This window comes from Macadamia integrifolia, chromosome 3, assembly GCF_013358625.1.
Source record: "Macadamia integrifolia cultivar HAES 741 chromosome 3, SCU_Mint_v3, whole genome shotgun sequence".
In the NCBI taxonomy this organism is placed as follows: domain Eukaryota; kingdom Viridiplantae; phylum Streptophyta; class Magnoliopsida; order Proteales; family Proteaceae; genus Macadamia; species Macadamia integrifolia.
This window is the reverse complement of record NC_056559.1, coordinates 30,421,538-30,443,710: the sequence shown is the minus strand read 5'-3', so window position 1 is coordinate 30,443,710 and position 22,173 is coordinate 30,421,538. Positions and strand designations below refer to the sequence as shown.

General features: G+C 38.1%; 3 protein-coding genes across 3 annotated transcripts in view; all 3 read right to left on the bottom strand.

Annotated features, from left to right (window-relative positions):
- The window catches only part of LOC122074343 (serine/threonine-protein phosphatase 2A activator-like), a 1,348-nt gene extending 172 nt beyond the window's left edge, over positions 1-1,176 (bottom strand). The window contains exon 1 of the mRNA XM_042639169.1: positions 4-1,176. Within this exon, the coding sequence (XP_042495103.1) occupies positions 4-1,133 (1,130 nt within the window). The 5' untranslated portion in view covers positions 1,134-1,176. The remainder of the gene's footprint in view (positions 1-3) is intronic.
- A 4,156-nt stretch (positions 1,177-5,332) lies between these two features.
- Positions 5,333-6,585, bottom strand: LOC122073150 (protein EXORDIUM-like 2). The gene has a single exon (XM_042637685.1). The coding sequence runs from the start codon at positions 6,515-6,517 to the stop codon at positions 5,585-5,587; it is 933 nt and encodes a 310-aa protein (XP_042493619.1). The 5' UTR covers positions 6,518-6,585; the 3' UTR covers positions 5,333-5,584.
- A 9,133-nt stretch (positions 6,586-15,718) lies between these two features.
- On the bottom strand, positions 15,719-16,930 carry LOC122073214 (protein PHOSPHATE-INDUCED 1-like). Its single transcript, XM_042637751.1, has one exon. The coding sequence runs from the start codon at positions 16,837-16,839 to the stop codon at positions 15,883-15,885; it is 957 nt and encodes a 318-aa protein (XP_042493685.1). The 5' UTR covers positions 16,840-16,930; the 3' UTR covers positions 15,719-15,882.
- Positions 16,931-22,173: the final 5,243 nt, after the last annotated feature.

Here is a 22,173-nt window from a genome sequence, read left to right as displayed (position 1 = left end):
AGCCATCCAAATAAGAAATGCTGCATGATAGGAACTTTCTCCAGCACCTCGGCCTTATACATCTTGAGCAACCCGCTGTTAACCTTGTTCCACGTGGGCACACCACTGATGTCGTCGAGTAATGGCGAGTGCTCAGAGAAGGGGCCTTTCTTGACCTCCTTCACAAACGCAATGCATGAGAGATATAAGTATTCATTGGAGAAGTTATCAAGTATGTCCTGGTTATGGATGGACTTGGGTTTCATATACTTGTGATCAATCAACTGCGAGGAACCAAATATAAACGGCAAGAAATGGTAATCATCCAGACCCCAAACCCCGTGTGACCCAGCCGGTTCGAGGCAGTAAACATTCTGCAACTTCCTCATCAACTCGAGATACTTGACGAAGATCCGAGACACAATAGCCGGATAATCCTCTTCCTTGAGAAGCCCTATTCTAGCGAGGCAATAGAGCCAGGCTGCAAAGTTGGTCTCATGGCCAGTTCCGTAATCAATGCGGCTAGAATTGCCGAAACTATCAGTAAAGTAAGGGACGATCTCGATGGTGGCGGAGCGGAGATCTTCCGGGAGAAATTGGAGCATCAAGGAATCAGCGTTGTCCGCCAAGCGGCTCTGCCAAGTCCTAAAGGAGAGGTTACCGTAGCGAGAGGATTGATCGACCGGAGGGATTTCGTCGACCCAGCGGAGAAGGGTTTCGAGGATGGAAACGATGGAGTTTAGGGTTTGGGACTGGTGGCAGGGATCGGAGATCTTGTGGCCGCGGATGGACTCACTGAGGGCCACTACGAAGCCAAGGAAGTTCTTCCCGGAACCTGAGTCGTGGAAATGGCGGATGTCGTCTGGTGTGTGGATCTTCTTGACAGGGGTTTGGAAGTGGTAAGGAGGTGAGACGGTGGGAACCTTCTGGGACTGTGGGACTGGGGCTAGGATTATGGCTTGTTGGGCGTTGTTGTGAGGGAGGTTGATGGCTGGAGCGCGAATGGGACGGTAAGTGGGTGGCGGAGAGATTTCCGACCAAGTTGGCGGTGGTGCCATGGTAGGGGCATCGCCGCAGCTGTAACCGGGGCCGGTGGCGTTGGGTGGCGGGAAACTCCCCTTGTGTGCCTCTGCTTCTTGGTGTGGTGGTTCCATTTCGTGTGACCCGCGGGCTATTCACGAACCAAGTAGTGGAACGGGGTTGAGGTTTTTATACGAGTCTCGGATCGTTTGCCGAGACCCGTATAAAATGGGTCACCTGGAGCCCAACAGAATTGGGCTGGTCTGTGATATCCCAAGTTCCCAACCCGACCTTAGGCCAGACCCGGACTGAGCCCAGGGACCTTTGGATGGGTCTTAAAAAATCTACCCCAATCTGGCCCGTTGACCCTGAAACTAGACTATTTGATGGGCTTCTTCCCCGTAAGATAAAACTCGAGGTTTTTCAAAAAACACCACCACCCACTTACTTTCCGCCTAAGCCCATAACCTCCCAAGCCTATCCAAACTCCAGAGTCCAAATATCTAAATTCACAATCAAGATATTATTGAAACAAAATAGCTTGATATAATAATAAAGTTAAAGTTATTATCAATTTTTATTTTTTGGTAAATAGGTTATTTATATAATTTATTATTTTTATTTAATACGGGCCAATTGAAACCATCTAGTTACATGTAAAAATCGTCTACAGTCATTGCAACAATGAGGTGAACATCGGGTGGTTGGGAGCCCCTTAAGGGGTGTGTTCAGATATTCTCAGTCATCTGATTTTCACCAAACCTCGCCATTCACTGCAGAGAATGTGGACTCTCAAGTTATAAATGGACTGATCTCCAACTTGCCTCTGACTCCCTAATTCATGAACAGGAGGTTTGAGCCTTAAATATTCTGTTCAATGCGTCTTATGTCCATAGCCCAAACCTGCCTACTTGCCTGAAAAATCAGACGAGTTTGAGCTAGGAGCCCTACGCTCCCTTTTGTTTTTTTTTTCCTAAGTTATTGTGTTGGTATTTTCAGCCAAAGGGCAGAGTTGAAAAATCCAGGGTCAAGGTTAGGTCAGATAAGGGTATCAAAGGTTGGCCCACCATGGTAGGCCGACTCTGAACAAACTAGTTGAAGCCCAAGAATGGATGATTATCAAATATGTTAGGCTCAAGCACCAACCAATTAATAATTGGATGTGTTTTCAATGCAAAATAGTGGCCCAACAGTCACTTGACGAGACCCATTAGATTTATGACCTTTTTATAGATTAATTATTCAATTAACCCATTTAAAGGCCATTTATAGTCGGATTATAATCCAATTAGCCCAATTATGGACAGCTAATAGATAGACCAAATAGAAATGTATTCATACGTTGGTCTACGAGATCTAATCGCTTTAAGGAGAAGAAACAGTTTGAAGCCTTGAATTGATGGGAATCTTTAGGCCTGATCGAAACTAACCAGTTGAAGGAGAGAGAGGGAGAAACACTCATAAATAGGGTGCTAAGAGGCAATTATTTAGAGAAAAGACCTATGTGGATTCCCACTTGTATGAATCCTTTAAATGTCGATTAGGTGGAGCAAATGACTATTCCTGAAATTTTTGTTTTTGTCTACCATTCAAGAGAAAAGCAAAAGATAATCAATCTTATTCCATAGTGACGATGCAATATATATTGATATCTTCCACATCAAGCCAATGGAAGTGTATCATGTTTAGTATAATTTGTGTTCCCCATTGTATTAATTACAACTTATAACTTTTTATACTTTTCATTTATATATAGAGCCTCCCCTAATCCACTTTTTGCACTTCCTATTTATACAATAGAGTCTCCTCTAAACAATCCTATAAATCCAATTTCTGGCAGGTTAATTACTTGGTTCTCAAAATTTGTAGTCATGTTACCCATTAGTGTTGCACCACATGGCCCAATAAATGGATCAAATGATTGACAAAAATTCAATGCATGATAAGCCAAGTGATTAATTATGGCTTTAAAACTTTGACAAATGACTAATCCTCATGGTCTTTTGCATATCTAACTGGTGGAATTGTTGCATGAGCTAGCTGTCTATTAATTTGATCCTCATTTAAAGGGTTTTAATATACAAAAGAAATTCAGCTAAACGGTAGACCTCATACTATCGATCATCCAAAGACAGAACAAAAGGGCAAGGCAATGTCCAAAGAAAAAATCTTCCTTCACTCTTTTTTTTCTTTGGTAAAATCTTCCTTCACTCGTGGAGAAGGAAGAATCACCTCAACGATGGTGATTTTGACTCCTATGTCATCATAAATACACATCCTTTATTTTTTATGATCAAAAACACTTATTTCTAATCTACTAAGATAAGATTGATGTGAGGAGATTCTTTTCCATCATGGTTGAAGTAAAATTCAATCAAATGTTTTTAGAGAAAGTTTTCTTCCACTCTGAATAAAGGAAAAATATATCCATCTAAGGTTATTATTATGAATAAATAAATTCCTTGTTCGTTGAGTATACATTGAAAACATCTATAATCTTTTAACCAATTTTTTTTTTTTTTTTAGCCGCGTGAAGTGTAAAAATAATTGTAAAGAAGACTACCAACTAAATTGGCTGGAGACACCAAATACTTGCTTAGAAGTGTAATATATAACTATATAAATACATAAGAGAGACTTGTTTAAATTTTAAAAACACAATAAGACAAACCGACCTATTTTACTGGTTGTGCACTTAGAATTCGCCTAAGGGAAGTCCACTTCCTTGCACCATTTGGAATAAGTTTTTAATATTTCATATGGATTCTATCCATTTGAGCTTTTCAATTTTCCTATAATTCCTAACAGTGAATTTGTAAAATGATATTATGGAAATGTCCAAGTTTTCCTTAACTAACCTTTAAATATAGTTCTACCAAAAAACCTCTAAATAGAGTGTTAAAAATTAAAACAAATAAAATAAAATAAAATAGAGTACCTCTGAATCTAGGGGATTTGATCCTCCAATTGGATTAAAAAATATATAATTTAGACCTTAGTAAATAATGGAAATTAATAACAAATTCATACCATCAAGGTTGAAGAGATTCATTTTTCATCCTCTGCGGCAGAAAACTTTCCCTATTGAAAAAGTGAAAATTTTCCTCCAGTGTAGATGGAGAGAACACCCGTGTAGTTTACGTACATTTCCACATGTTAAAAGTCTAAAATATCCTTCACTATTTCCAGAATCCCAACCTAGCTTAGTCTTACCAATTAGGCTGAATTAATCAAATCATTAGGTTGAGAATATTTTAGGAGTTGCCACAAGAAATTCGATGACTTTGACTTCTGTGGGACACCACAATAATTATACATGGGTACCACCCCAACTCCATTAGTAGGTGCCTTCACTTATTATTCTAGTTTAGGTTTTATGTACTAAACTACTTAAAGTTTAACAGTTCATGAATTAAAAAATATAATATAAAGTCATTTATATTCTATATCTATTCTCTCCCCCACCTCACCTCCCAAAAGGAGGTGGGGAAGGAGGTGAGGGAGAGAGTGTTTGTCTACTCATTTACAAGCACTTCATGATCTAGTGGGCGATGCTGCCGCTCTAAATGGTGATTAGGGCTTTTGGACTACCACTCCTCAAACGTGTCATCCACTCTGTACAAGAGGGTTCGTGCCTAGGGTAGTGAATATGTGCCTTCATGGTAAATGATTCATGCCTAACAAAAAATTGATTTTCTTATCAGGGATAGAAATGTCATGTGTTTTCTCATATTCTCTTTCTTTCCTGATATTCTCATCTTCTACTCGATCTATTTGGAATAGATTTTTGGGTCTATAATGTATTTAAACTTTAATTCTTCTATATTTTTTCAAGAGTGCAATCTAAATGCATAATCTATTTCGAAAATACATACTAGACACAACTAAGTTTAAAATTATTAAAATATTATTTTAATTCATGGGAACATTTTATCTGTATTTTAAAACAATTTTGGGCTCTAATTCGTGCGACACACTTTCTTGTTACTTCCGAAAGTGCTCCCCCACTCACAATTTTTAAAAGGCTAAATGAAGACTTGCGCCGTCTAATTGTTTATAGAGAGGATTAGATAGTTGATATAATAGATCTTCCATATCCACTAGTCGTATAATTTTAAGAGGGCTAATGCAGTATCTCAATTAAATTAACTTCTGATGTGATCAGGTAGGTATCAATGCTTGCCCATTACCCCTCATTCTCATCACCACCATCCACGTGGCAACCACAAAGCCAATAGCAAAATCTGAACCGTATGATTGTCATATTGATCTTGTAGGTAGGATGAGCCACTTTGAGCTTTACAGTCATTCCTTCTACTTTGGATGAAAAGAATAAACGAATCAGAACTATTTTTATTAATTTTTTTTCAATTATTTTAACATAATATAGTAATTCCATATCTTTTACAAATTACACGGCCAAGTTCAAAACAACAAACTGCAGAACAGTATACCACATTTCACATCCACGTCACCCAATACTTTCCGCAACCGTATCTACATACGTACATGTATTCACTCACTCACTCATCTACCGTATCTCCTCCACCTCTTTCAGTTTAGGTTTCACTTTTCAGGTCTTGTTTCAGACCAGAGTGGTACAAGCAGAGGTCTTTGGGTCCCACATGGCCGGTAGCAGATACTTACGCCCATGGATCCCTATGGCATTGTAGCTAGCCCCAGTCGTCTTGTCCACCAATAGCTGTCCAGGGTAACCAGGGAAGGCTCCTTTCCCGTAAATACCCGTACAAGCAGAGACGGCTTCCAACGGCGCAGTTGACGGACCCTGGTAGTAACCGTTATCATAAGGATTCGTCACCGTACCCGCCAATAGAGTAGCGAAGTTGATGATCATGCCGTCAACACCGACGTCGCCGTTAGGTGGAATCAAAGGTGGGGATTGTGGTCCGTAAATGGGTTGGTGGAAGGGCCAGGCACATTCACCAGGGCATTGGGTCTCGGGGTTACCGACCCAAATGTAAGGAAACTTGGTTTTCGCGCTCTTACTAGTCTTACCTGTACCGTGGCTACCACAGTTGTTCATGCAGAAGCCGTCAACGACCACGTCTTTGGCAGTGAAGACGACACTGATGGATCCCTGATGCTCTCCTCTGCGAGCGAAACGGAGGATGTGAGGGGATTTCAGAGACTTACCCAGAGAGTAAGTATTGTCGATGGTTTGTTTCCCGAGGATGAGGTTAGTGTAACCACCTTTGTACTTCTCTGTCATCTTCCACCATGAAGGGACTGAAGGTGCAGGGATGTGGAGTCTCAGGGACTGGATGAAGTCCAAGAGGATGGCACGTTGTGAAGGGGTGAACTTGCCATACCAGGTGATGTGAGCGGTGATGTTCCCCTTGAGGAGAGGACCTTTATGGTAGGAAAGGGTGGTCATCGGTTGCTGCTGCTGACCCTGAGATAGCTTCCTTGCGGTGCCGCTGGCGGTTGAGGGGACAATGAGGGTGGATAGCAAGAAGAGAGAGGCGATGAGAAGAGGGTAATGGTGATTGAAAGCCATTGAATAGAGAAGAAAGGTAGCTGAGAAATGGGAGGGGGGGGGAGTTGAAGGTGCTCAAGTGGAGCTTGACAGGAGAGGAGAAGGGAAGAGGGACATGGGATTTATAAGAGAGAGAAGCGCGTAGACAGCTGTAGAACGCTGTGGTGAGCACGTACGCTGACCGCCCAATTGACTGGTTGGGCCGGCCAATAGGGTTAGGCAAGGAAACAGTGACTGATGTGAGGTTCCATCTGGGTGACGTGGAGAGGAAGCCATTAAAGGGCAATGAAGTGAGCAACTAGCGGAGGCGTATGGCTTTGGTTTTGCAGGTTTAAGGGGGTATTGATTTGGTATTCTGTGTTGTTTTGATGTATTTAACCAAAAAAAAAGTGTTGTTTTGATGGATTTTGATGTATTGAGTGTGACCTTTCTGCCGTATTATAATTGAGAACTGCAGTTTTGCAGTTTACAGTGTATGATGATGATGATGATGATGATCGCACCTTTTATTCGTACATTGCGACTATTTTACTGTGCATCACACCTTACCATAATCATGGAGATTGTGACCCATCATCTCCTACTATCGACTTCTTTAAATCAAACGGTGCCTAACTAACCTAATTAACAAAAAAATTGTTCATTAAAGAGCTCTTATTTTTCAATTAAATTCTCCTTTCTATAGTATCCTATCCCCGCATCCATATCCTCTTGAGCGAGTGATGAGGTATGGTGAGTATCAGATGACTGAGAGTATTTCAGCATAAATCCCAAGGAATTTTCAACCACTTGATATTCATTGTAATGGTGCAATAATTGTGAATGATTTTCACACATTCCCCCACCCCAAGGCCTAGAATATCTGCTTTTCTATAAAAGTGAGATAGAAAAAGCATGGAGAAATCATAATATATAAAATCCACATAATAAACATGATCCACCTCTATCATTTTTTTACGTTGCAAGGGGGAGAATGTTATATTCAAGAAACGACACCAAAGATCAGTCAAGAAACTAAAGTCATGTTGAGGAGAGCATGTCTTTACTCCCACATGGATAAGAGGAAATGATATTAAGCTATTGATAATGGATGATCTCATAAATTTGGTATGACACGTTTTAAAACCATGAATTCAATCAAAACTAACAATATCATATCATGGGTAAGAGGGTCAAAATGGTCATATTATTGATTGAAAAAACAAGATTCGGATCAAGATTAGGCTCAGGGAGTCAGGCACACCCAAGTTTTAAAATTCGAAATAGGGATCGAAATAAAAATCAATGAGGAATCCGTCTGAGCAGGGCCAAATTTGCCTTAATCCTATATTTTTGAATGAGATTGATTGAACCAAATCAACTTTGGTCGATTCCATCCGAATCAACCAATACGATCCCAATTTTTAACACTTTTGGGTTCAGTTTATTCCGGTTCCTTGAATCAGGATCAATCACGGCCGATTCCGGATCTTTTAAACCGCGCATAAGCAAATTATGCAGGAAGCATCAATGGTTGCAGGTGGGGTGGATAGGCCCCGGTTGTATTTTGGCTTAGGGGATAGTTGTTGACGTCATAGATAAGGATGTTCTGAAGTCCAAACTTCGAAACTAGCGCCCTTCACTTTCTCCTATTTAATTGATCTGGTTCGGAATATATACATTAGATTACTGAATTCCCAAGGGGGAGTTACGACTGGGGGTGGTCCCGGTCGAATATTTATGGTTCCAATTTCTATACAGGGAACTGCGGCCGCATTTTCTCTATCCTACGTCACTCGTTACATCCCATGTCTCCTTTTTTTCCTTTTTTTTTTTTTTTTTCTAATTCTAAATAATTTTCCCTTCGAATTAAATAGAATCTAAAAATAATGCTTATAGCCACGTACCGTAAGGAGACAAACATTATGGTGTAGGCCCCACTACTGATGGTTCGCAAGTTAAAAGCATATTCTCCACGTAGAACGGATGAGTGGGATTATATATATATATATATATATATAGATAGATACTCATTTCTCATGCTTTGTATATTGGGCTGGTGGGGCTATGCAAACCAGAAAAAATAGCACCAACTTTGGTGTTGTGGAGTTGTTGGGGTCGGACCCAACTTCTGATTCCTGAGTTGAGTTTACGCACGTGGCAAAGAGGGATTAAAAAGGAACTCGTGGGGGGAATGTAGGATCGTCGAGTAGGGCGGAGCATCCACGGCCGACTTGGCGACAAAAGGTTTCGTATAGTTAATTTTTAGAAAAATTACATGATTATCCATTTTTTGATTTTTCTTTACAAAATTATCCACAAAAAATTTTGATTAACAAAAATACTCAAAATTAGGTTTGAATTTACAAAATTACTCACCAAAGTTTTAGTTAACAAAAATACCCAAAATCAGGTTTGGGTTTACAAAACTACCCAAAATAGTGATTCTTCATCTTCCACATATAATCATGTATTTTTTTTATGACTAAAACTTTGAGTGGGTAGTTTTGTAAACCCAAACTCAATTTTAAGTATTTTTGTTAACTTAAACTATAAGTGGGTAATTTTGTAAAGGAAAACCTAGTTTTGGGTATTTTTGTTAACTGAAACTTTTGATCGGTAATTTTTTTAAGAGAAACCCAGAAATGGGTAATCATGTAATTTTTCCTTAATTTTTTTTGGAAGAAGAAGAACGGACCACCACCACTGCCACCAAAGCCGCCGCCACCGCCACCGCCACCGCCACCGCCCCCACCCATGATGCAAGTAAGTCTACAATAGGGGAGCGGAGCGTAAAAGTTAGAATCACCATCGTTACGGGAATCAGATGGCACGTGTTGATTCATCGATTACTATATGATATCCAAGTGAAATGGCTAAGGCTACGGAAACAAGTGGAATCGGTAATCGAGTCAGCCTTCACCCATTCTGAATTATGTCTGAACTAGAATCGAGCTGAACCTTTAGACCAATTTGGTTTTTATTAAAGCTGAGAATCAGGAATTGGATCTAATCATCCGATTCTTGTTTTTAAGCTGTGTTTGGTATGTATTTTTAGAATAAATTTTAATTTTAGATGTATTATGAAAGCATATAATTATTTTATGTTTTCTTATTTTAGAATACATTCTAGACCGAAGATCTATTCGAAGAATTCTAATCATATACGGTCTTAGAAATTGCAGATAAATGATCACTCTCAAAACCATCATACCCGAGGATGAACAGGCTATTGAGACTCTTTTTGAGGGATTTCACCATGCCCACCAAAAATAAATAAAAAATCCACTTGAGAGAAATACTCAAAAAGAACTAAAATATTGTTAGAGGAATTTTTTCGAGGAAAAATAAATAAATAAACGAGTTTGAAATAGTCCTTAAAATGTATATATATATATATATATATATAGATGAAAACAGTGGGATTATGAGTATTATGGGCACAACCGATATGGTTAAAAGGTGGATGGATTGTAGGTAGAAATTAGAAGTATCTTAAGTGTCTCTAGGTTTTTTTTTTAATGAGATATCAAGTCTTTGTTTGCAAGTGGCACATTGAAAGTAAATAAATACATACCACAAATATGAACATAACTCAATACAACAGCTCTACACTGAGATATTCAATTATTGTTGATGTCATGTTACCTACACACCATAAAGAGAGGCACCATGAATGAAATTTTGTTGACCATACAAAAGTACTACTGATCAGAGGTGATAAAAAAAATGCACATGGTGGTAAAAAAAAAAAAAAGTATACAACGGGGAAGAAGTGTCCTGTTACTTTGATACAACTGATATGACAAAATTGTCCAATTTGGCTTAATATAACTGATCCATATTGATATCGGTATCAAAATTGGTATTGATGGTGATTAATACCAGTCATGGATAGCATGCACTAAAATGTGGATGATTTGTTTCCTTAGAAAAGGTGTTGAGAAAGCTGGTTGGTTCAAATTGGAATCGGTCATCTCACAATCTAGCTTGATTAATGTTGGTTTTTATAACCTATTTAGAATTGACCAATAATTTTTTAGTCAATAAAATAATTAAAAAATAAATAAAACTTATCACCTGATCAAGTTCTATTAATTTATTAAATCAAGAATTCCAAAAAAAAAAAAAATTGTGAAGATTTGGAGATCTTCTTTCTGTATTATTTCAACTTCTTGGGTTCTTAACCAATTTTGATCAATCACTTCTGACTCTATCCGAATTGAAATCGATGGAAGCCAAACCTGACTAATCTAATTCCAAGTTTTTAAAGTTGTGCAACATTCATTTTACTCATGCAACAAGTAATGTACTACGCGCTGCTTCTAACCGCGATAGTGTGGTGCTTGATATTTCAATTTTGGCACAAATCAAATAATCCAGAAAAACACATCAACTGAATACTCAACCGAGTTAGAAGAAAAAGTCTCGACCTGTGACACTAAGCAATAACGCTTAAGCTGTGTATAAGTATATATTGGCTATGTTTAATTAAGATCATATCACTGTGGTTGTCGGTAACACACCCTTGTAGTAAGCGTCTGTATTTCAAATACTGCCAATGTCCATGAACAGAAGGTACCAATAATTTGGTCATGGGGAACTTTGGCCTTTAGGGGGAGTAGGTGGGTGAGGTGGGGCTTCTTTCGACGACTTTTGGAAGATTTGAGTCGAGAAAGTGGCACAGAAAGGTGAAGGCTCCCCATAAATTGGCAGATTCTAACAATGCAAGTGGTGGGAGGAAGGGCCAGCCATTCCGCTGGCCTTAGCCTCAAAGTTCTCTCTCACTTTTAAAGGAGAAGTAGAAGGGTGCCATTGTCCACTCCTGTTCAATGCGTTTTGGTCCTTTTGGATCATCAAAATTCAAAGCCATGAGATAACTTTTTCCACCTCAAAGCCACCTATTCTTCATTGCTCTAACTTTCTTGGAACAAAAGTCAATTTTCCATTTGTACTCATCCTCATGCAATAGCTTGTAGTGGACCAAGGATTTAGCACCGGATGGGATCGATGGATATCGGTCTATTTTATCATTGATTTTTATAAAAAGTATTATATGTTTTCTATTTTACCCCTAAAACGATTTAGATAATTGATGAGGATCAATAACTTATTGAGGATCGGTCTCGGCTGATATCAATCTAATTCCATTGATACGATCGCTCCCAGACCGATACTTGAAACCATGATTGGGACCTAACAAGGTACTACTACTTGATAGGATGCAGTGAACCATTTATTATGATTGATCCATGAATATGGATAAACCTATTTGTCTGGTTTCCTAGGGCTCTCTAGCTATTTTCAGTTATTTGGCAAGTAAATTGTGTGATTTTACTTACTCTCACATTGGAAATTGGAAAAAATAAATTTTTTTTTTTTAATCCTTTAAAAGATTTGCGCCACATACATAAGGGGCACGCAATATATAACTCATGTGTTTGGGCATAAGGGCCTCTTGCAGACATAAAACATTTGTCCATATAAAAAGATTTGATCTTTAAGAGACATAGGGTTCCTTAGAAAGAAATATCTCTCCTCTCATGTGTGGGGTTTTCTAGGGTGTTTTTTCAATCAACCTTGTAACGCAAGTGATATATCTATGCATGTAGGTGTATCTGTATGGGTACAGTTCATACTTAGAAATACCTATGACTTACAAAGGATAGAAAATGCCTGTGATCCGTGGGATTGCTACTATTCTATTCCTAATCAAGTATAACTTCTAGAGTCCCTACATAATCATACTTAGGAGTGCAACCTTTGTGATTTGAAGGTGATTTTATCATAGAGATATAAGCATAGGTCAACTATGTATGTAATAATAGAGGCACTTAAAAACCTTGAGGAGAGTATCCAATATGTCTTCACTCCATGTGATAGACTCTTCTACATCAACACTCTTGTAGGTGCATATAAATGTAACCCAAAAGAAAGATGGAAAATTCAACCAAAAAGAGCGAGACAGAAAGGGAAAGAAGAACTAAACATAGGGTTGTTAGGAAATGGGGGGCCAAGTTGACCCGGTTTCTGGGTTTGATCAGGGTTCAATTAATCTGGGCCTAGCTTGTTTGGTTTGTGCGGGGCTAACCTTATGAACAAATGACAAGTGGCAAGTTTTAATGGGACCATACTTATCTAACAACTTTCTAAAACCTTGTGGATAGAAAGTCAATAGTTGCATGATACTACATTGGCGTTATCGTTCCTACCCTGGGCCAGGCCCAGTGGGCCTATAGTTGAAAGACTAGTAAGGTTTTTAAATATCATATGAAATGAGCCAGCTATGAGTCCATGACTAAAGACGCAACGGGACACAAAACTACCAAATATGCCAAATCATGGACCACTTCGTTAGGCTCTGAAATAAATGGAATTACGATCACCAAATAAATAAATGGAATTATCTTTAGCAAAAATAAATAAATAAATGGAAAAATCATTTATGGTTGTTAATTATTTTTTACTTTTTATTTTTAGGAAGGGGAAAATTATCCGTGAAAACATCACCTGTCGAGGGTGGAACGATGCAACGAGTATCGGACGGCCGAGACGACATCAACACACGTTGCTAGAAGTTATTCATGTAAGAATGGGATGTGACATTTTCGAATATCACAATATAAATGTGAACAATCCATTTTACGATTTTTAATTGAAATTGTCCTTTCATCTCACTCGGAGTTGGAAGAATATGGATGTTCTTATTTAGGGTAATGAGTTGCATGTCAACACAAACGGGGTATTAGATTGAATTAATTCTAAAATTTGACAAGTGGTTAATCCATTCCATGTTTTCTACATCGAATATTGGAATAGACACATTCCATGTTCCTTCCTTTGCCCCTTGCCCTGCAATCAAACTTTCGATGACCAAATGAGCGTTCGTAGCATAGGAATCTCTTTTAGATTAGCAATTTCCCTACAAAGCTTATTCCGTCCCGCCTTAGTCATGTTAGTTAAACTATGAATGGCAATGGGGCTTCATACTACAGCTAACCAGCCAACAACTATTATTTAGGATATGTGGAACGATCCTCCATAGGTTTAGGGTTTTATTTCGTATAAAAGAAGAAAACTTTATGTCCCCGCCAACCAAGCAGTTCTTGGTGGAGTAGATTTCATCTAGGATCACTTTTAGTAAATCGCCAATTATGTGTGAACTACTTCATTAGTGGGTCTTCAGTCTTGAATGCGGAGTATCGAGAGATTTGTGAGCTCTAGGATGGAGTGGTGAACCTCACCGTGTGGTAAAAGATTATTCTCCTTAGAAATTTTTTCTTGAAAAATATACATATTTATGAATGTATTCTTAGAGATTAAGACAAAATCTTTGTATAATATAAGTTAGTTGTATAAATTACGACATTTTGGTCATTATATTAGGGAGAGTGAACTAATGAGGTGTGATAAAATGTTATCATATGTCGGAGGGTAGTGAGGTTATTTCATGTGAAGAAGAGAGAGATAAACATCGAGGTGCTAGTGTACCTTGCCTCGACAGCCCAGAGAGCCTTTTCCTTAGGGGTGTCAATTCCATGCCCGCACCGGTAGGCCTGACTGAACTCACACGTTTATGAGCCAACCTAGACCGGCCCAATTAATAAACGTGTCGGGCTTGAGCCCGACACATTTATAAACAGGTAGTACACGGTGCAACCGCCTAACCCGATGGCCGCCCAACTTGAATCAACTCATTCAAGCCCAACCTAGCCCGACCCTTTTGATACTACTTGTATTTTTAAATTTTTTTTTAATACTATTTGCATTTAATGCTAAGGCTATGTCATATGTACTGTTTATACGGTTGTGATTGTTATATGAACATTTATCTTTTTCAAGCATAGTTTAATTGATTTAAACTTGTTCAACTTAGGTTGTGTAAGCATAGTTTAATTGATTTGAGTTCCGCTGGGTTAAAGACCGAGTATCTTAGTAACTTAGCTGCTTCCATTTTGGCTTAATCCTTTTCAACGATAGGATTTTTCTTTGCTATGCTCATCTTTGCCTCGTTTTATTGGTATTCCTCTCAAACACATTTAAAAGGCTAATTTTAAAGAGGACTTGTTTAAAGGCTGTTTAAAGTTAAATAGGTCTATAACTCTTAAAGCCCATTTATGGTAGCCCGATTAAAACCTGAGACCGACCGGGCCAATTATTAACTGTACTATGCCCGCGCTAGCTAAGCTTGTTTACCTGTACGGGTGTTCACGGTACAGCCCTAGAAATTGGCCAAGCTTGATTAGGCTCGATTGAGACCGGCCCGACTAGACCGATTGACACCCCTACTTTTCCTATTATATTATTGAAGGTTTTATTGTACATTTATATTTTATGCTATATAATTTAGGGAAAAAGAAAGTGTCCTAGTCAAGTGTAGCTCCTGTGGCTAGACGAGCACACAAATTTACTCTTCCACCCCTTGTGAGTTAATAAAAAATAAAAAATTCTCTTTCATATTGATACCTTTGCATGAACTCTTATTAGCTACGACATTGATGCTAGGATCATGCAGCGTTTATCGTTCATTATTTTCACTAATTTAGGGATGTCCAAAAATATCCTCAAACTCATGACCTTGGGTCAAAAATGCAACAAAGAACAAGTTTATCATTGTCGATTTATAGTTTTGGAGAAAAATTTCTCTAAACTTGAGCACTCCATATCTTCCCAGTCGTCCAATGCATGTTGAGCCATTGGACACAAGCACAAGGATCCTAGGTAATCATCCAGTGTCCAAAGGTTAATCAATGTGGGATTATTAACAACACATCAACATTACATAAATACTCTGCCACACTTCGCTTTGCAAGCTTTGGTTCAGATACAGCTGGGGGCCTTAATGATTCCGTAAGAAATGGAACAAAAAATGCAATGATGATCGATCGTGATTGGAATCTGAAATCGGTCGCAATCCGTATGGATCGGCCATAATAGGCTGTTATAGGATCGATCTTAGATCTGCTAAGGGATTTGGTTTGAAAAAAAGAAAGTTCAAGACCAAGATTAGAATCTTCCCCTCCCTTGTCCCAGTGGTCTAAAAAATCAGAATTGGATCTGATTCACATCGATTCTGGCAAGTAAATTGAAACTAAACCCTCGACGGCTCAAACCGGGTTAAGATCAACAAAGATTTTGCTGTTTAGCTTCAGAAGTGTTCGTCTGGATTTGTTTCCATTTCAGACTCGAGAACTCAGTTAAGGATAGATGGAATTGAGCGTTCTGCCCAGATGACACAATTCATGGTTGAAGGAGCAAACCAAAAGTAATTTGCTTTTTATCAATTACTCGATCATAATGGGGCAAAATATGAACAAATAAACCTATTAAATTACAGTATCAAGCTAGTAAGTCCTGTATCTATCATCTGTTACAAGGGATTTACAGTTAGCGACTCTGCAACTGTTTTAGACCAGTGTCGAGCAAGAAGATGTGGTAGGATCGTACAGTGCCGGAAGCATATACTTCCTCCCATTTATTCCATTGGCATTGTAGCTAGCACCGGTCGTTGAATCCACCAAAAGCTCTCCAGCATAACCTGGATAAGCTCCCTTGCCATAGATACCAGTACAAGCAGAAGCAGCTTCTAGAGGTGCCTCTGCAGATCCTTGGTAGTAACCATTACCGAATGGGTTCGTGACAGTTCCAGCCAAGAGGCTAGCGAAATTGATAACCATGCCGTCAAGACCAACGTCGTTGTTGGGGGCGACCAAAGGAGTGCTCTGAGGTCCATAGATGGGCTGGTGGAAGGGCCAAGCGCATTGACCAGGGCACTGAGTCTCGGAATTGCCGACCCAGATGTAAGCGAACTTGTGTTTCTTGTTGTGAACGTTCTTAATGTGAGAGGACCCATGTGTTCCGCATCTGCTACTGCAAAACCCTTCAACGGCAACATCAGAGGCTGTCAAGACAACGTTAATGGCGTTCCTATGGTCGCCTCTGGCTGCAAGCTGAACGAGTTGTTTGCTGGTGAGAGATTTGCCCAGTGAGTAGTTCTCGTCAAGGAGCTGTTTTCCCAGATGGAGGGAGATGGAAAACTGTTTCTTGTTGGAGCTAAGATGATAGTATTTCTCTGTGGTTTTCCACCATGTGAAAACAGAGGGTTTGGGTTGGGTCTTAAGGTGAGATGTGGAGAGAGATGAGATGAAATCAGTGATGATGGCGTGTTGGGAATGCTTGAATTGGCCGTACCAGATGAGATTCACAGAGATTTGGCCGGAGAGGAGGGGGCCCTTGTGGTATGTAAGCAGTGGTTGCTCCTGTACCAACTCAGTGAGTCTTCTTCCTGCAGAAGAGACATGAAAGAGGGAAAGTAGTAGCAGGAGTTGCAAGAGCAGAACAAGGGAAACAGAAGAAGAAGCCATTACTCAAAATTTCAAACTGAAGTAGAGAAGAGAAGACAATGAAAGGACAAGAGAAGCTGAGATTGCTTTCAGTTTTTGATTGCAGAAACTAGAGTGAGGGTGGCTTTATATATAGCTAGGAAGGGGGCCAGAGGGTTATTTCTACGAAGTGAGGTCACTTTAGTCTACACACCTCACTCTTCCAGGGCTAAGATAAGGTTTAATTGACGAAGATGCCCTTACACCTTGACTTTTTTTCTTAGTTTGTTGTCCCTGAGAGTAGGGGTATTAAAGAAAAGGAAAGGAAAAGAAACGTTGGAGAAGAGCTGGACCATGCCAACTGGCTTTGGACTCTCTTTCTCTTCCTATTTTGTTTTTTTCCTTTTAAATATAAAATGCGGAAGGAGACAGAGATGAGACGCTGACGCGGCTTTAGGGGTTGAACTTGAACTAGTACTTGAAATGGAAGGAGAGGGCCAGAAGGGGGATCACACAAAATAGGAAACCGCACGGTGTCACACATATAAACACGTGAAAGGGAATCTTGGGTGCGTGAGTGTTGGAAACTTGGAATTGGAAAGAAGGTGGGGAGCTGTGAAGGTGAAAACTGAGGGCGTGAGGGGCCAGCTGGATCAAGGTAACACTTGCTACACAAAAAAGCCAAAGCTCTGACTAGGGGTGTCAATTCATGGCCCGACCAGATTAGGACTAATCGTTTATAGATCAGTCCGACCTGGATCATTTATTAAATATATAGGATTTAAGCTGATTCATTTATAAATAGTCGATCTTGATTTTGCTAATTGGACCATCGAATGCTCGATCGAGATCGATCATTTAACACCCGATCGAGACCGATCTATTGTGTACCAGTCTAGCCCAAACCTTTAATGATTGTAGAGTACCTATTTTATCTCCCAAATTTAAAAGTAAAAACTAAAAAGTAAAGACATGTTCACATTTTAAATAATGGTTATATTTGGTATCATTTATTGATTTATTGTCATTTTTTTAGGCTTGCATGAGTGGGCCGGAATATAAGAGCACATTTTAAAGAGGGTCCGTTTAACATTAAACATGTCCATAACCCGATTAAGACCCGACTAAAACCCAATTAAGGTAGCCCGATTATAGCCCGAGGCCGACTGACCAAATATAAAAGCGTATCATGCCCTCAATAACTAAGCCTGATTAGTTAAATGGGCAGACACGGTGTAACCTTTGAAAGTCTTCAAACTCGATTAAGCCCGACCGATTGACACCCCTAGCTCTGAGCCTTTGATCCTGAGCTTTTTTTTACGGACAACCACAGGCTGGAATTTAGATCTTCCAGGGTAAATTGGTAGTGTGGTATGGGGATGTGGACCCTACATTGGGTTACACTTTTCCTACTAATTTTTTTTTAATGATTAGTCATAATAAATATAGTCACGGATTCCGACACAAGAGGTCAAATTGGGGATCAAAATCCCCTGTAATGAGTGGTGAATGATGGTAATGACTTAACGGTTGGGAGTTCCTTATATACATCTTAATGGTGGAATCCTCATTGCCACTTATTGCCTTTTCATAGACAATTTTTGATGCATCATTGGTAGGTTTGGTTCCATTGGAATTGAGGATAAATGGATTCGAAACTAAACCAATTCAGATTATTTGATTTTCAGTTGATTGTAATTTGACTATCCTCTTTATAAACCAATATGTGTCTGAGTGTAAAGAAGGCAGACCAGGTAATGTTCTTTCCTTATATAATTACAAAAACAAAAAAACGAGTTCTATTGTGATTTTGAGATTGACCATTCTAAAAAAATTGTAGTATCTACATTTTTAAGAATGCAATATTGACCTTAGAATGCATTCTTGGAATCCATCGCAAACGCAGCCTTAGTCTTTACCAATTAACTACCAATTAATTCTCTAATTAAAGTTGTACGTAGTTTTTAACAAAATAAATATACCCAATAAATATCACAGAGCCCGCCCATTCATGGATTGGTCAAAGGGTCAACAGTTGTAATTGGAGATAAGACAGAACATTAAGAAGCTTAAGGAGAGAGAGAGAGAGAAAGAGTTATTATCAACAATGCAGAGGAAGGTAGAATTAATTGCTTTCAAGACAATTCAAATTAATTGATACAGTCAGTAATGTCAATGTTACAATCTCATATCAGTATATGGGGGTTGATCCCATGTTGATTTTTTATGGGAATTGATATGGATTCATATGGTTTTAGGTCCCTCTAATATCAAAAAAAAAAAAAAAAAAAAGGTTTAAAATCCCTTCATCTTGTAAGTTGATTTATGGGATTGAGTTCTTTCAAAACCGTAACAATGATATTTAAATAATTAATTCTTAATCTAACTCACACACAGAAGGGACGATTTAATGTCAGAGTGAAAACTCCTAGAAAATGGCTACTTACTATCAAACACTGTTCAAGAAAGAAGCTTGTTCACAAATGAATTGATCATCTTGTGATTGATTTCTTGAATCATGATTACACGAACCGATCAATTAATGACTATCTCATGTCCATTTCTAGGTTTTTAAATCTTAAGAGTCTGGTCCTGGCTTTTAAGCGTTGTTTTTATCAATACAAGGGAACCCAGCCGTCAGTGTCGTCCAGAAATGCCCAACCAGGCACCAGCTTCAAGCCTTCAACCCTATAAACTTCGCATGCATGGCTTATATTCGATTGCATGACACAGTCACTTCCTCGAGACTTGAGAGGGAATCCTAAGTTTAAGTCAAACAAGAAAGAAAAAAAATTATTTTCCTCTCTAAAACTTATCCACAGACTTAGCTGGAACTATAACAGTATTATCTTAAATATATAGTACGTGATACATTAACTCTATAAATTAAGATTTAAGTTTTAGCCAACTGTAATGCAACCAAATGGTCCAAATCCCCATAGGCTTCAGCGTGTCTGATGGGTTTGGATTCCTTCATTTTGTTTTGTTTTGTTTGGTTTGGTTTGGTTGCTTTGTTCCTTTACTTGCTAACAAGGAGACACCCACTTCACTTCACCCTATTAAAATTTTAGAATCATCTCTGTTTAACTACACACACTGGTTCTTTACTTCCGATCCAAATCTCCTCGTCTTTCATGTCTCCTCTATCATGTAACTTAATAAACTCTTCACAGAAGAATTGACTTCTTTTGTTTTATCTTTAAAGCCATTGTAATCAAACTCAAGAAACCTGAGGTGCCCTTTTTCTTTTCTACATTAAATACTAATTGGATTAACTTTAATTCAGATTAAGGGGTCACAAAAAAAAAAAAAAAAAATGAAGGGTTATTGTTGGATTTATGGATTTAATTAATTATTCGAGTTAATTAAATGGGTGAGAGTCAAATTGCATGAATCGATTTGGTTCACTCTAATCTATTGTGGTTTGGAGTTTTAGGTGTAGGACAATATTATAAATACTAGGTTTTAGATCTTTACAGCCATTATTCACTATTTTCTACTTCACCACAAAAGTGAGAGAACTCAAGGAGGTCTGAGGTGCTGTAAAAAATCCATAGTTAAAAGAAGAAAATTGTGAAGAACTACATCGATCGTCTTCAATATTCTAGGTGTAAGGTACAAATCGATCCTCCATATTTTGATTCTTTATCGTATTATAGTTGTCTGTATAGAAATCGATTAGCACCCGTTGTAAAACCATAAAAGGTCTAACAGTTTTTCCTAATGAAGTGAGGACTGAAAAACAAGAACATTCAAAGATGCAAACCTTCATTCATTAATTAGATTTATGGTTTCCTTTTTACTAAAACAGGGTAGTTTAATTTATTAAAATTAGCTTAATTATCAGTCAAAACTATATTCTTTTTGTCGTTAGAAGCACAACAGGGCTTGTGATGATATGATTTCTGGTTACCCTAAACCTTTAAAGCCAGCTACGTCTGATAAACTCAAGCCCAAGACCACACAGATGCGTGTCTCACGGTTGATGTGGTTCTACCAAATCATTTATTAGTTTTTAAGTATTTTTTGGTGCACGAGCGATCAACCATTTCTTTGGGAATCTAAGAACACAGCTAAATCCATGGTTTTGATTAATGGTTACATTTTCATTTACAAAGGATTGACTTAATACCATATTGGCTTAGGTGAGTTTCCAAGCCACTTCCGTCACATGATATTATTAGTCTTCTGACCATATTTAATTTACAGTTCTTTCCACGATGAGGAGGAGGAGGATATGAACAGCTCAATGTAAGAGTTAGATATACTATTCTTCTTAAGCTCTTCCTACAGTAATGTTTTTAATTTCATTTCTCTTTGGCCTATTCAGGAAGGCCTAATATAAATATATTTTTTATATTAGAATAGATTCTAGGTCTAGAATACATTCTGAAACTTAATTTTTATCTATTTCCACACTTTAGAATATTTTCAAGATTCAGAATCTATTCCGAGAATACCTATCAAACGCAGCCTTTGACTTATTTTCACCTTATTTAATATATGCAGAGAAAACAATAGAAAAATGTAAAGATAGTGGTTCTGGTACTCTTTCCCAGTGAATCTACAAGTATAACACAAACTGTGTTTTGAAGAGCCATGAAAAAATGATGATCCGGAAGGACACAATGTCTATATTAGACGGAGTCACCATATAAGATTTGCCTTGTATTACCTTTGCTCAAAGGAATGGAAAAATTAATTGATGATTTGACCTTATAGTCCTTGTATTTTCTTTTCCTTTGTCTTTACTAATGATGGTGTAGTGCTTTAGTTTCTCACTAATTTGGCTTGTATCTTCTTTTTTTTTATTGTCATTTTTCTATTTTAATATATTATTTATTCACAAAAAAATAATAATAAAAAAAATTTTGTGTGGGCTGTAAAGGAAATCCCAATTGTGGTTTCTGGAATTTCTATTAAAAAAAAAAAAAAAGTTTCTAAACCCAAACTAACAATTTGAGGAGTTTCAAAACCCTAAATAAATCTAAAAGCATATTTTTTGAAAGGGAAAAAAAAAAATTGGAAAAAATGCTACTTTAGAAACTCGTTAAGATTTTTTTTAAAATTTTTTACTATTTTTACAATCCACAAAATTGTCACAAAGAAAAAACAGATTCTACACTTAAATAGATAGTGAATTGTCTGGTAAGCTTTTAATCCAGTTTCATACTCAAATTCAACTATATATTCCCACATGTATTGCCATATATCCTATGTATGTCTCTCCATGCTTGTAGTAGTTGAATTACTACACCCTCCCATGGTCTTAGATTTCCAAATCTGATCTTAACAGACTGACTAAATAGCATTTGCTTGAAGAAAATTGGCTTATTACTACTGCTAATTGTGGAGCAAACCACCTACTATTTAAAA

Excerpts from the sequence above, each read along its gene's own strand:
- LOC122073150 (XM_042637685.1), bottom strand. The coding sequence starts at position 6,517 with ATGGCTTTCAATCACCATTACCCTCTTCTCATCGCCTCTCTCTTCTTG.
- LOC122073214 (XM_042637751.1), bottom strand. The coding sequence starts at position 16,839 with ATGGCTTCTTCTTCTGTTTCCCTTGTTCTGCTCTTGCAACTCCTGCTA.